This window comes from Prinia subflava, chromosome 21 (genome assembly GCF_021018805.1).
Source record: "Prinia subflava isolate CZ2003 ecotype Zambia chromosome 21, Cam_Psub_1.2, whole genome shotgun sequence".
Taxonomy (NCBI): Eukaryota; Metazoa; Chordata; class Aves; order Passeriformes; family Cisticolidae; genus Prinia; species Prinia subflava.
Genome location: NC_086267.1, coordinates 2,212,830 through 2,226,290, shown reverse-complemented (window position 1 = coordinate 2,226,290; position 13,461 = coordinate 2,212,830). Strand labels below are relative to the sequence as shown.

Genomic DNA, 13,461 nt, shown 5'->3' with positions numbered 1-13,461 from the left:
ATAGGAATGACAGTTCTTTACTAGGAATATTAAAAATACAAATGTAGTAGTAAAAAAAAACCCAAACAACAAAAAAAGCAAACAACAACAAAAAAAATCCTAGAAACACTGACAGAGTCAGAACATGACCTGACACCCTGTTGGTCAGGGTGTTGGGAGCAGTCCAAATAAATCCTCCTGGAGTGACAGATGTGGTTCTGTTGGAGCAGAGATGATCCTGTAGAAAGGTCCAGAAGTGGTGAGATGGGTCTGCTCTCCCTCTGGCAATCCAGTGCACACAGGCTGTGCTGGGCTCTGAATCCCAGGTTTTATCTAGGTGGGAATGTTGGGCTCCTCCCCTGGGTGCAGCATCTCCCAGTGGGATGATAAAATTTTATCAGTCACTGGTGAGCCTCAGTGGCCTATTAACAGCAGATATCCCCTAGATGTTTGATATCAGGGCAGATTTTTTCACGAAAAGGGGGATCAGGCCCTGGCACAGGCTGCCCAGGGCAGAGGTGAAGTCACCATCCCTGGAGGTGCGGATGTGGCACTTGGGGACACGGTTTAGTGGAGCCCTGGCAGGCAGTACTGAGTCAACAGCTGGAGCTGATGATCCCAGAGCGCTTTTCCAGCCTTCATGCTGATCCTATGGGTGCATTTGTGTGGCCCTCACAGCCTGCTCACCTTGGACCAATCTTTCTGGTTGTCCTGGGTTGAAAAATGTAACCAAAAATGTGTATTCTATTTTCATCTGTTGAAGCCGGTTGGGAGATGTTGTTCCTTATCTCTTGTAGCTCTAGGGGGGAAAGAGGGCGATGCCTTCTGTTAATGGGACACCTGATAACACCAGATAAGGCAGGGCCTCCTTATCTCTTCCTGCACCCATCCTCCTCCCAGGGACATCCCCTGTGAATGGGCCATTGAAGGCTCTCACATGACTGATAACATCACCTCGTCCCATTGGGAGATGCTCCACCCAGCGGGAGGAGCCAAAGCCTTTCCACCAGGATAAAACAGCAATCCCAAACACCAAGGGAGCCTGTTCCCACTGGATTCCCAGAGGATGGCTGGACCCTTTCTTGAGGATCATCTCTGCTCCAACAGAGCCACATCTGTCACTCTGGGAGGACTCACTGCGGGCTGCTTCCAACACCCTGACCAACAGGGTGTCAGGTTTGCATTCTGACTCTGACAGTGCTCCTTTGTACTATTGCATTTATCCTATTTTATTTTATTTTTATCTTTCTTGTTGTTTGTTCTCTCTCTACTAAATTGTATTTCTGACTTGGAGTCTCACTGGTTTTGCTTTCAAACCAGCACACTGGTGTAACCCCTTCTTTTCTGCTGCCAGGTTCACACAGACACGCCTGGACAGGGGTCTCCTCGAGCTGACCAGCTGCCTGACCGTGGAGGACTGGCTGGACTCCATCCGCCTGGGGCACTACAGGGACAACTTTGCCATGGCTGGGTACTCCTCCCTGGGCATGGTGATGCGCATGAACATCGAGTGAGTAGCAGGGAGCAAACTGCTGGCTGTGTGCGCTGTGGCTGTCCCCAGCCCTGCCTTTCTGCTGGCTGGAGGGATGCAGCACATGTTGTGCCACAGTTCCCAGCCCCTGGAAGGGGTCAGGGCTTCCCTGGGATCCTTGCAGCCCCACTGCACCAGCCTGCCAGTTCCAGTGCTAGCCATCCATCCCTTCCACTGCCCTGATGAGGCTGTGGACAGCCTCAGGCTAGCACCACCCAGCTGTGGGCTTTGGGCTCGTCTGAGTTGTGTGGAGCCACTCTCACCTCAAGAGTAGCAGAAAATCTGAAGGGAAATGTAGGTTAAGATCCTGACCACGACCTGAGCGCAAAATTTCCAAAAGGAGGCAGTAAAATGAGTATTTTGGTTCTGCCTTTTTTCCCTCCATCAACCTGCCAGCCCCAAACAGTGACCGTCCTGCCTCAGCTGGCTTGTTCCACTTGGTCCCTGGTGTCAGAAATGTATCTCTAGGCAAACAGTGTTGAGACTTGAGACAACGTCCAAGGCTGTGCTGAGCTTTGAGGGAAGGTGTGGGAATTGTGCTTGGAGGCTGTGAACTCCAAGTCACCTCCAGTGCTCCTTGCTGGCTTCCCAATGTCACCACAGGCCCATAGCAGGTAACTCAGGTTGCAAGGTGCTCCAGGAGGTCACCTAACCCAACCTCCTGGTCACAGCAGGGTCAGGCAGGAGGTTGCTGTCTCCTTGTGCTTCTCACCTTTTTTTTTTTTTTCCCTGCAAAAGGCATTTGTGGACTAGAGAGTGGCTGTGCTGCTCTGCACAGCTTCTCCAGGATCACTGGAAAACAATCATAGCTGGGCATTACCTTGGAGCTTTGTCAGACCCCTGTGCACAGGACTGGCTCTCTGCTCAGTGGGAGACATCACTAGAAGGTCATTAACACAGGATCAAGGGTGGGTTAAATAAGGAGAGCTGGAGAAGATCTGTCTGACCACCCTCCTGCTGTAAGGAACTTGATCTCCCACCTGTCCAAGGTGGACCATCCAAGCAGTACCAGAAAAGAGGGCAACTATGCCAGCTCCTGCCCTTACACCTGCTTACATCCCTCATCCCTTGCTGTCCCCAGTAGTGACAGGGCTGGACAACGACCTGTTCAGCCTCTAAGGATCCTTGTTCCCTGCCCAAAGGCAAGGAGCTGCTGGAAGGGAAGGCAGAGAGAGACAGACAGAGGGTTGTTGTGTATTGATCAGGGCTGTGCGTGGGGCCTTTGCTCTGGGGCTGAGCTGATAGTGATCCTTGTTCCTCATGCACATCAGAGGATCTTTCGAATGGGGAGGGCTCATCATCCATCTGTCTTTCTGACTGAGTTATCTGAGGGCATCTCACTAAAACTGAATCCAATTTCACAGCATCGATCTTGTCACCTCCCAGCCTGTCAGGAATGATCCTGCTCCTCACAGGGGCCTTGTCAGGAGGACATGCCCAGGGGAATGGCAGCCTCCCTGTCCCTGGGAGGATGCCCATGGACCCTCATCAGGGCCAGCCTTGTGCTGATGGGCAAGTGGAGCACACCCAGGGTCCCTGGGGTGGTCCCTGGGGTGCAGCTGCCCCCCTGGGGCCTGGCTCAGGTGTCTTTGACAGAGTCTTTGTTCTCCAGGGATGTCCGGAGCCTGGGCATCACCATGATGGGCCACCAGAAGAAGATCTTGAGCAGCATCCAGGCCATGAGATCCCAGCTGCTGAACACAAACGGCCCCAGGAGGCATCTCTGATCACCAGCTCTGCAGAGCTGCACCAGGCATTCCTAAACACCTACCCTGGCCAAGGGGCAGCAGGGTGGTGAGCAGGAACAGGGGCACCAGCAGCTGGAGCCCTGCCAGCATCTCTGTGATTTCAGCATTGGTGGGAACGTGGTATTCCAGCCCCCTTGGTGGTCCTGTTGCCTCCTTCCCCCACCTGAAGGGGGGAGCAGCCTTCCAAGAGGACACATCAGGACCCTGCTATTTCCCTGAGGGACTGGGGCTCTCCCCACAGCTATGCAGGACAGGAGACAACCCCTCCACCCCGTGGGGAGGTCCAGCTGCTCCTGCAGGTGCAGGGGTGTCAGACACATCAGCAATAAGCAGGAGCAGCGGGCTGGGCTTGCTGTGGCACGCGGCTCCTTTGGATCAGGGAGCTGGGGAGTTCCTGGGATCTCTAAACTGAGCAGGGCTGCACATGCTGCACACAGCAGAGACAGCCCTGCTTCCTGCACCTCCCAGCACACTCCAGCCTGGACCTCCTGGACTGCACCAGCCTGAGGGTGGCTTCATGGTCCACCTCTACCAAGAGCAGGAGGGCAGGGGACAGAACACAAGGTGGCAGCGCCAGGAACAGCTCTGCCTTCAGACCATACTTCCCAGCTTGGAGGAGAGTTCCCCAGGACCTTCTGCCTGGAGACTCAAGAAGCCCTGGAGTGCTGCAGGACACTCTCCTCCTCTTTAATTCACCAGCTCTGCTCCTCCACGGATCCAGCACAGCCCTCCAGGCAGCCCAGGCATATTTTCTAGGGCCACAAGCTCAGGTTTCTCTGCCAGCAGAATCACCCTGGCCTCCCCCAGAACAGAATGAGAGAGTGTGCTCCCATGCCACACGATGGAGGGACAGAGAACTCTTCTTTGTCCTTCTCTTGTCCTAGAGAAACCCAAGAGCTGTGCCATCACCTGGCTCCCAGAAGGGGTCCTGACAGGATTTCCAGCTGCAATCACAGCATCCTGTGGCCGGGGACAGGGGCTCTGGGCACAGAGGATCTCACTGCTGGTGACCCCGGTGTCTGGGAGGGTGGTCTGTCCTCCACAGGGTCATCTCCCTGAGCAGGGGCCTCCAAAGATGGGTGGAGCTGGTCCCAGAGGCTGGGCTGGGTGCAGAGGTGCAGATGAACTGGGGAGTGGGGCAGGCTGTGGGCTGGGAGTTTCCTTTCGGTGTAAATATAATTTTCTATGGGTTTGGGGACTGTTTTACTGGAGTAGGATGTTAAGTACACAAAATGGTCTCAAAGCACAGAAGCCTCCGTCGTGGGGCTGAACTCACTGCAAAAAAAAGTCTGCTGGGAGCACGGCTGGGGTGGGGGGTGACAGGAGGGGACAGGGGAGCCACCCTCCCTGCCAGGGTCCAGCCTGGCCCACAGCTCCCTGTCCTTTGCACGGGCACAGCAAACCCAGCATCACTCCACTGCAGGTGCTGGAGGGATGTGGCCTGAGGGCTGCTCCTGCCAGGCCTCTTTGGGCACAAGGGGGGTGGGGGGTGGGCTAAAGCCATTTCTCAGCTGCAATAATCCTGGCTGAACCAGCCTGGCCAGGGCTGGCTTGGCTTTCCATGCAGGGCCCTGGTGTCCTGATGGATTCTCTGACTATGGCGGGCACTTTACTTCTTCCTATGGAAGCTTTTTGTCAGGGGGACAGATGCAATGTGTTGTTTTATTTGTATTGCACCCTGTGTCCTGCACTCAGCCCTGGCACACTCCCTCCCCACAGCCAGCACGCAGTGGAGCTCTCCCAAGCCCTGGGGGCCGGGTGCTGGCCCTGTCCTCTCTTCCCAACATTTGGGACTCTGTCGTGGTGAGAGTAGAGGTCAGACCAGTGCCACACCGGTGTCCTTGGGGTTTGCTGGGCAACCCCAGCCGGGTGGGCTGCAGGACCTGAGGCTGGAAGCTGCCAGGTCCTTTCCAGGTGCTTCGTGAGTCAGATCCTGGGGCCACTGGGCTGCTCCTGGCTGTGGGGATGGTGGGGCAGGGTTTGCCTTTTATGTTCAGAGTGTGCACTTCCTCCTGGACAATAAAAATCCCTCTTTCCGTGACCCATCTCCTTGCCTGTTATTGTCAGGGGGCTGCATGGAGCTGTCACTACCTGCAATGAGGACAGGGGACACCCCAGCTGATTCAGGGGGACCACAGTGAGATGCTCAGCGAGTCACCACCTTCCTTGCTCCAGAAAGCCTCCCACGAGTGAAGGATTCTTCCCTGCAAAGCAGGAATATCCATGGGATGGCCCACAGGGCCAGGGGAGAGCCAAGAGGATGTTTGCAGGCTCCCAGGGGTGCTGAGGGCTGGGAGAGGACTCCCCAAAACCACCAGGTCACTGCTGTGTAGGTGTTGGAACAGCATGCAAAACAGCAACACGGAAGCAGCAGGTCTGCAGTGAAAAGCTGCTCCCTAAAAAGAGGGCAAGCCTATTTCTTCCATTTTTATACCTTTGTGGGTCTGGTTATGGATTGGCTCCTGGGGTTACTACCCCTTCACCCCACTGGCCAGACCAGCTGTCAACCAACATTATTTTCAGGCTAGAAATATGTAAACAAAGGACAGTGAACAAAAACAAGAAAGGTTGTTTACGTTCCAAAGTGTGAGAAAGTGAAAAACTGACCCTTAATATTGTACAGAAACTAAAGAACTGACTCCATCTTATGCACAAGTAGAAGGCTTTAAAAAGACTCAAAAGACCAGGGCAACATATAGGAGCATCTCATGTAGGACGTGGGGCAAGCACAGGATATCTCGTTGTGCAGAGGCTCCTCTGAACCTCATGGGTGTCTTTCAGGTTTTCCTTCTGGAAAAACTTCTGGAAATGCAGAATATTTTTTAGAAAGAAGGAACATCAACACCAAAACCCCAAACCAGTAAAGCCTCACCCCTCATCTCCCGAAGTCTGAGCTGAAGCAGCTGGGAGCTGCTTTTTCCTTGGTAAAACAGCTTTTATTTCCTACTCACATACAGCCTTGCAGCAACTCATCCGGGAAGCGTTTCCCTGGGAGCTGCCCGGGCCGGGTTTGGCTGTGTCGGTGGAAGGGAGGTTGGGCTGTGTCAGTGGAAGGGAGGTTGGGCTGTGTCAGTGGAAGGGAGGTTGGGCTGTGTCGGTGGAAGGGAGGTTGGGCTGTGTCGGTGGAAGGGAGGTTGGGCTGTGTCAGTGGAAGGGAGGTTGGGCTGTGTCAGTGGAACGGAGGTTGGGCTGTGTCGGTGGAAGGGAGGTTGGGCTGTGTCGGTGGAAGGGAGGTTGGGCTGTGTCGGTGGAAGGGAGGTTGGGCTGTGTTGGTGGAAGGGAGGCTCCGTGAGCTCTGTGTGCCTGGAGGTGGCAGTCTGCACCTGCGGAGCACCTGCGGAGCCCGGCGTGCTCCCCCCGCACACCCCGCCCGTGCCGGGCTTGCGGAGCTCGGAGGGAGCAGATGGTGAAATTTGGCTTCGGATTTCCTGGCACGACCCCTGTCTGATCCCACACCGGCTCAGCCTGCCGAGGAAAGGCTGTGTTCCCACACCGCCCTCACTCCTTGCTTTTGGAACGGTCGTTCAGCATCATGTCCAAGGAAATCGCTCGGGATAATCTGATGTGAGATAGGAATATCAGCCCCGGCTGCTGCTTTGAACTCTCAGAAGGGTTGTGGGTTAAGTTCTGAGGTGTGCCATAGGTCATTTCTAAAAAACCACCATCAAAGATTGAGATAAGAGCCCAGCTCATCGCAGGATGGCAGAAGTGCCTGCTCTGCCACCAGCCCTGTGCCTCCCCACCTGAAGCCAGCCAGGTTTGGGGAGAGATGAGCCGGGGCTGCAGCTCCCCTGAGTTGTGCTGCAGGGCTCGGAATGTGGGGTAGGACTGTGGGCAGCCAGGTGTGGGGTCGTTTTGGGTCATTTTTGGGTCATTTTTGAGATTTTGGGGGGGGGGTGTTGGGTAATTTTAGGGCATTTTGGGGCATTTCTGGGGCATTTTTGAGGCAGTTTTGGGGCTGTATTCACTCTGTGGTCACTGTGGTCACTGAATGGTCACTCAGTGGTCACTTTGAGGTCACTTTGGAGTCATTTTTTTGATCGTTTTGGGGTCATTTTTTGGTCAGTTTTGGGTCATTTTTGGGGTTATTTTTGGGGTCATTTTGGGTCACTTTTGGGTCATTTTAGGGTCACTTTGGGTCATTTGGGTCATTTTGGGGTCATTTTTTGGATGTTATTGAGATAACAGCCTGGCTCATCCCAGGATGGCAGAAGTGCCTGCTCTGCCACCAGCCCTGTGCCTCCCCCCTCAAGCCAGCCAGGCTGGGGGAGAGATGAGCCGGGGCTGCAGCTCCCCTGGGTTGTGCTGCAGGGCTCGGAATGAGGGGCAGGACTGTGGGAAGGAGGGTGTGGGGTCATTTTGAGTCATTTTTGGGTCAATTTGGGTTCTTCCCCAAGAGGGTGCTGGCACTGCCCAGGCTTCCCAGGGAATGGGCACTGCCCTGAGGCTGCCACAGCTCCAGGAGTGTTTGGACAGCGCTACCAGGCACACGGGGGGATTGTTGGGGTCTGTGCAGGGCCAGGAGCTGGACTGGATGATCCCTGTGGGTCCCTTCCAGCTGAGAACGTTCCATGATTCTGTGATTCCATGGGGTGAGGGATGTGGTGCAGGCCATGGGGAGCAGTGACCTTGCCAGAGGGAACGTGGGAGGACAGAGACAGTTTGGGTGGGTGGGCTTTGGTGACCAATGGGACACGAGCTTGGGGACCAACGGGGGAGGCAACACAGGCAGGGCATGTCCCAAAGCCACCAGGTGATCACCAAGTGAGCTCACACCTCAGTGCAGGGGGGAGGAGATGGAGAGGCAGGAGGTGACAGAGGGGCAGGATGTGACAGAGGGGCAGGAGGTGGCAGAGGGGCAGGAGGTGACAGAGGGGCAGGAGGTGACAGAGGGGCAGGAGATGACAGGAGGGCAGGAGGTGACAGAGAATCAGAAGGTGACAGAGGGGCAGGAGCAGCAGGATTATGGCCCCTGCCCAGCTGGACTGACAACATCTCTCATGGACGCACAGCAGGAAGGTGTGAAACCCCATTTAATGCCCAGGTCCTCTAAACCTGCTATCAAAAATGAGGTTCCTCATTACAATTCCTTTATTTCTCTCACATTCAGAGCTGCCAGCGAAGGGTCAACAGCACTTATGAAATTTTCAATTCTCGCAGGTTTTGAATTTACATGTTTTTTCTGTGTCTGAGCTGGAAGAAGATTATGAATAAAAGATTAAAATTGGAGGTCTCCAATCATTTAAGAGCAATGCAATGAGCATTTATTCCTGGAACAAGCAGGAGCCAAACACCACCCCGTGCATACCAAAAATTAGCAGCAAACTTCAAAGAGGGCCTAAACAAAAGGCTGTGCTCTTTGATGTGACACTGCTGGGGTGTGGGGAGGGGTGAACCTGGGGACCCGGAAATCTCTGGGCTCTGCAGGGTCTCGGGAGCAGAGCAGCATCCTCCTTGACTCCAGACACTTCAGAGGAGACACAAGTGTGCCTGCTCCATTGCTGCAGTTCTGTCACTGAGAGGTGGAAAGGACCTTGCTCAGGGAGTGGAGTTCTTCAGAGAGATGGAGGGATGGCTGGTGGGAAAAGGAAGGGGGCTAGGACAGATTTGTTTGAAGTAGGATGTGGCTGGGGCAGGAGGAACGGGAGAGAAGGAGCACAGGGAAGTCAAGGTGGGCCTGAGTGGGGCAGTGGCTGAAATAAGAGCCCAGGGCAAGCTGTGCCTGGTGTGGAGAAGGGCTTTTCATAAGTAGAGGCAACAGTTTATTGAGCACAGGCTTTGCAAAGGAAACAAAAGCTCCAGTGAAATCTTTGGCTTCTCTGCTCAGAGAGATGAAAACAGGGTGGGTCTTGCTGGTGTGTGGCCCCTTCTCTGGCCATGGGCACATTTCTGCTCATGTTTTCACCAAGAAAAAAAACCCATCAATTACTCCTATCAATACCTGACCTTCCTCCCTGAATCTTTGCTTTTCCAGGCCCTTTCATCTCCGTTCACTTCTTTATCAGTGCTCTGGTACATCAGGGATGAGGCGCAGACATGGTTTGTCATTCCCAGCACAGCCCCTCCCTCTCAGGGTTTGTTGGGATAAGGGGCATCCCGCCTGAGGGGAGGTGTGAGGCTCCTCAGTGCTGCTCCTGCCTCTGTTTCCTGGTGCTTTCCGAGTCCTGCTCCTTCCTGAGCCCCTCCACACCACAGGTCCTGTGCCCACACCGTGTCTGACAGTGACCAACACCCCCCTGTGCCTGCAGTGGGCTGGGATTGCCTGTTCAGGGGGGCTGGGATTGCCTGTTCAGGGGCTGGGATTGCCTGTTCAGGGGGTTGGGATTGCCTGTTCAGGGGCTGGATTGCCTGTTCAGGGGCTGGGATTGCCTTTCAGGGGGCTGGGATTGCCTGTTCAGGGGGGCTGGGATTGCCTTTCAGGGGGCTGGATTGCCTGTTCAGGGTCTGGGATTGCCTGTTCAGGGGGCTGGGATTGCCTGTTCAGGGGGCTGGGATTGCCTGTTCAGGGGGCTGGGATTGCCTGTTCAGGGGGCTGGGATTGCCTGTTCAGGGGGGCTGGGATTGCCTGTTCAGGGGGCTGGGATTGCCTGTTCAGGGGGGCTGGGATTGCCTGTTCAGGGGGGCTGGGATTGCCTGTTCAGGGACTGGGATTGCCTGTTCAGGGGCTGGGATTGCCTGTTCAGGGGCTGGGATTGCCTGTTCAGGGGGCTGGGATTGCCTGTTCAGGGGGCTGGGATTGCCTGTTCAGGGACTGGGATTGCCTGTTCAGGGGGGATGGGATTGCCTGTTCAGGGGCTGGGATTGCCTGTTCTGGGGGCTGGGGCTGGCAGAGGACAGGCAGCAGAAGAGTTTGTAACCAGGAGAGGCTGGCAGCACTCCAGCCATGCCCAGCCAGGACATGCCACATCCCTGGATGGGACACTCAGCGCTGCAGAACAACCTGACCTGGGACAAGTGGCAGTGACACCAAGACCATGGTGCTGGACAGGAGAACCTTGAGCTCCCAGCCCTGCTCCATCCTATGAAATATCCAGGCAGCAAAACCTTTTTAAGTGGCAGAACTCGTTGATAAATGCTGCACATGGAGCACCTAAATGTTGTCACACAGCTTTCCGAGATATTTCCACACCTTCCACTCTCCAGACTGATTTTCCCTGAGATATGTGAGTTTTGAGTTTTTCTTCCTGAAAGCCCTGTGCCCGAACCAGAAAAGAAGGATGGAGTCTGCAAGCTCAGGGTTCTAACTTTGTTTTTTCTTCCTGATCTCTCTTTTCTCTCTCTGCCCTGCACGAGCAGACTCCCCCAGGTCAGGAGGCCCCAGACCCTTTTCTACCATTTCTCTCACTCAACCACCTTCTACAATGTATTTTTATTTACAATTCTACACCAATTAATTCATACCTATTCTAAACATGCAAGTGCTGCCTAAACCAATCTTGTGTGCCCTGTCACAGCAGAAGATGGAGTCTGGAGAAGAAGAACAGCACAATGCCCTGACTCCTCCATCTTCACCTCCCAACCTCCATTCTAAAAATCCCAAATTCTACATTTTCACCCTGTGACAAACTTGATTGCTTCTCACTTGATTTATTTCACACTCTTGTGGCTTGTAATTCTTCATGTAATGTTGGTAATCATTCCCGTGGGCTGAGATCAAAGACAGTGTCGTTTTGGGCTCTATGACAGGGTCCCAGACCTCTCTACCAGGGTCCCAGACCCCTCAGGGCAGCCAGAGGGATGCCCTGGACTCCAACATTCCACCTTTTCCACCAGCAAGGGCTTGACACTGCAGCAGGCAGCATCCTCCCCGTGAGCCGTCCCTGTCCTGTGTCCCCAGGAGGTTCCAGCCAGGCGTGGCAGAGGCAGCAGCGAGGGGCTGGTGTCTGTCCAGAGGGTGGCAGCTGAGGCAGCAGTGCCCCTGCAACAAGACAAGAGGTGGCAGCCTCAGCTTGTGCCTGCCCCTGCTGAGCAGGCACGGACAGGGCCCTGGGACAGGGACCTGGGACAGGGATCTGGGACAGGGACCTGGGACAGGGATCTGGGACAGGGACCTGGGACAGGGAGCTGGGACAGGGATTTGGGACAAGGATCTGGGACAGGGACCTGGGACAGGGATCTGGGACAGGGATCTGAGACAGGGACCTGGGACAGGGATCTGGGACAGGGACCTGGGACAGGGATCTGAGAGAGGGACCTGGGACAGGGACCTTGGACAGGGAGCTGGGACAGGGATCTGGGACAGGGATCTGAGAGAGGGACCTGGGACAGGGACTGGGACAGGGATCTGGGCCAGGGACCTTGGACAGGGACCTGGGACAGGGACTGGGACAGGGATCTGGGACAGGGATCTGGGACAGGGACCTGGGCCAGGGATCTGGGACAGGGACCTTGGACAGGGAGCTGGGCCAGGGATCTGGGACAGGGACCTTGGACAGGGAGCTGGGACAGGGACCTTGGACAGGGAACTTGGACAGGGACCTCCTGCGGGCAAAGCTTGGCTTGCAGGGGGATATGGGCAACTGAATACTGAACCAATATGATTTCACCAGAAGCTGTTTATTGTTTACAACACAACTCCAAGTATAGATTCTCAGTCTCCGGTCCACATGGGCACACATCTCTGGGTTGGCCAAGATGCAGGTACGTGTCCTTCAGGACATCCAATTGGTCAAATGTCCATCATCACATTGTGCCTTCTGTCTGCAGGGTTTACATTCCTTGTGGACAGTTTCTCAGGCCCTCTGTTCTCACTTCAATCCTGTTATTTTCACAGTAACCTTGATGAATCCCTGAGAACCCTGAAAATAAGACTGCAGGTGGCTTGGTGAGATTTCTCATGAACAGTTTGGCTGGTGCATCAGAATGTCCTGTTACACAGATCCACTGCTACACTGGCTCCCAGTATCTCCAGCTGCTTGCAGTCAGCCTGGAGATACTGCCCTGGAAGAAAGAAACCACGAGACTCCTCATAGCTCACCTGCTCTGGTTTCCATTCCCTTCCCTTGCCCCTGCCCTCCTGACCCTGAAAGCCTCCCTCTGTCGCTGTAGGACATGGAATGAATTCTCAGAAGGTAAGAAAAAGAACATTTATTCAAACTGTGATTTCTTTATATACTCTTTACAGAGACCAATATGATTGGATAAGCAAAGCTAACACCTCTTCAACCACACTGGTTAAGCCAGAGGGTCACCAAGAAATCTCTCCTCTAAAAAGAATGAACAACGTAGATGCAGTTAGAAAAACATTTATTTTTGTGTACAGCAAATCACCTGGGAAAGAAATTTCACACACCAAAACATCTCAGACATGAAATCAGGGCTACATCCCACCTCCTCTCCTTCAGCTTCCTCACTGAGGGCAGTGGCCAGGGTGGGAAACACCTGGGGTGCTCAGGGATTCCATGGGACTCCAGTGGTGATAGGAAAAGGGGGGGAGGTTTTGAAATGAAAGAAGGCAGGGTCAGGCAAAGTGCCCATTCCAGATGTTAGGAATTAGGATGTTAGATATTCTGACAGATATTAGGATATTTGGACTAGGTATTGGGAAGAAATTCTCCCCTGTGAGGGTGGTTGTTGGAAAAGGTGAAAGTTTGACAAGGAAGTTTCACAGATATGTAGGCTGAGCAGAAAGCTCTCTGAAAGTGGAATAGAGATGGAAGCAAGTTTTGATATAGAAGAATAAAAGATGTCTAAAATAAGAATTGCTGAGCCAGACAACTAAGAAAGCAAAGGTTAAGTCAAGTTGGAAAGAGGTTTTATAGCTAGAGCAAAGGATATTTTGACCACAAACAAAAATGATGTTTTAACCAAGCAGAAATAGGTCTTAGGAAGAGCAAAAGATACCATAGACAAATAAAAACCATATTTTCACCAAGTAGAAAAAGCGTCTAAGAATTTTCCACTGCAAGAAAACAGAAAAACAACTTTAAGCTTGAACTGTAACATACTAACTCGAGGTGATTGGGTAGTACTAACCATAATATGATAATGTTAGTAGTTATGACAGGCCATAGGTAATGGTAAAAGTATTGTAAGATGCTGGTTGGTTGCTAGGTATTAAGATGCTCAGCAAAGAAAGATATAACCAGAATTGTAACCAGAATGAAGGTGGCTCCAGGTATGCCTATGAGCTGGAGCTGGCAGCTTTAGGATAACATGACCCATGACCCACGACTGCTGTGACTTTGTCCATGCAATAAACAG

General features: G+C 53.6%; 1 protein-coding gene and 1 long non-coding RNA gene across 2 annotated transcripts in view; one reads left to right on the top strand and one right to left on the bottom strand.

The window, feature by feature from the left end:
* EPHA8 (EPH receptor A8) overlaps positions 1–4,539 on the top strand; it is a 33,878-nt gene extending 29,339 nt beyond the window's left edge. Inside the window, exons 14-15 of the mRNA XM_063417424.1 lie at positions 1,334–1,489; positions 3,123–4,539. Of these exons, the coding sequence (XP_063273494.1) occupies positions 1,334–1,489; positions 3,123–3,237 (271 nt within the window). The 3' untranslated portion in view covers positions 3,238–4,539. The remainder of the gene's footprint in view (positions 1–1,333; positions 1,490–3,122) is intronic.
* Positions 4,540–5,635: 1,096 nt separating this feature from the next.
* Positions 5,636–6,341, bottom strand: LOC134560945 (uncharacterized). The gene is made up of 2 exons (XR_010082831.1): positions 6,210–6,341; positions 5,636–6,060 (listed from the first exon to the last, which is right to left on the bottom strand). It is a non-coding gene; the product is annotated as an uncharacterized LOC134560945 (long non-coding RNA).
* Positions 6,342–13,461: the final 7,120 nt, after the last annotated feature.